Consider the following 269-nt stretch of genomic DNA (forward strand, 5'->3'; position numbering starts at 1 on the left):
ATTCCTGCTCCTTGAGTAGGAAATGAGTATCCTATTTCCTCCCCAAAAGCTCCGTGAGTCACTCCTTGATGGTTCAGTGGTGTTTGTGGAGCTGTTGTTTTGCACAGACCTTGCAGGCGACAGTGCTGATCCAGGAAGAAGGAAATGGAACATGCACTTCCCCTTTTCCTATGCATCCCCTGGGCTCCTTCCCCTGCCGTGCTGATTCCTTCATCCAGCTGAAGGAGCCACAGCAGATGTGTTTGTGTTCCCTTAGGAATGCTTTCAGC

The 269-nt window shown here is 50.6% G+C and overlaps 1 protein-coding gene across 1 annotated transcript in view; it reads left to right on the plus strand.

The window, feature by feature from the left end:
* The window catches only part of MERTK (MER proto-oncogene, tyrosine kinase), a 16411-nt gene that overhangs the window by 12491 nt on the left and 3651 nt on the right, over nucleotides 1–269 (plus strand). The window contains 1 exon segment of the mRNA XM_031058280.1: nucleotide 269. This exon segment is cut by the window's right edge and continues 68 nt beyond it. Coding sequence (XP_030914140.1) covers nucleotide 269 — 1 coding nt within the window.

The sequence above is a fragment of the Geospiza fortis genome, unplaced genomic scaffold (genome assembly GCF_000277835.1).
Source record: "Geospiza fortis unplaced genomic scaffold, GeoFor_1.0 scaffold275, whole genome shotgun sequence".
In the NCBI taxonomy this organism is placed as follows: Eukaryota; Metazoa; Chordata; class Aves; order Passeriformes; family Thraupidae; genus Geospiza; species Geospiza fortis.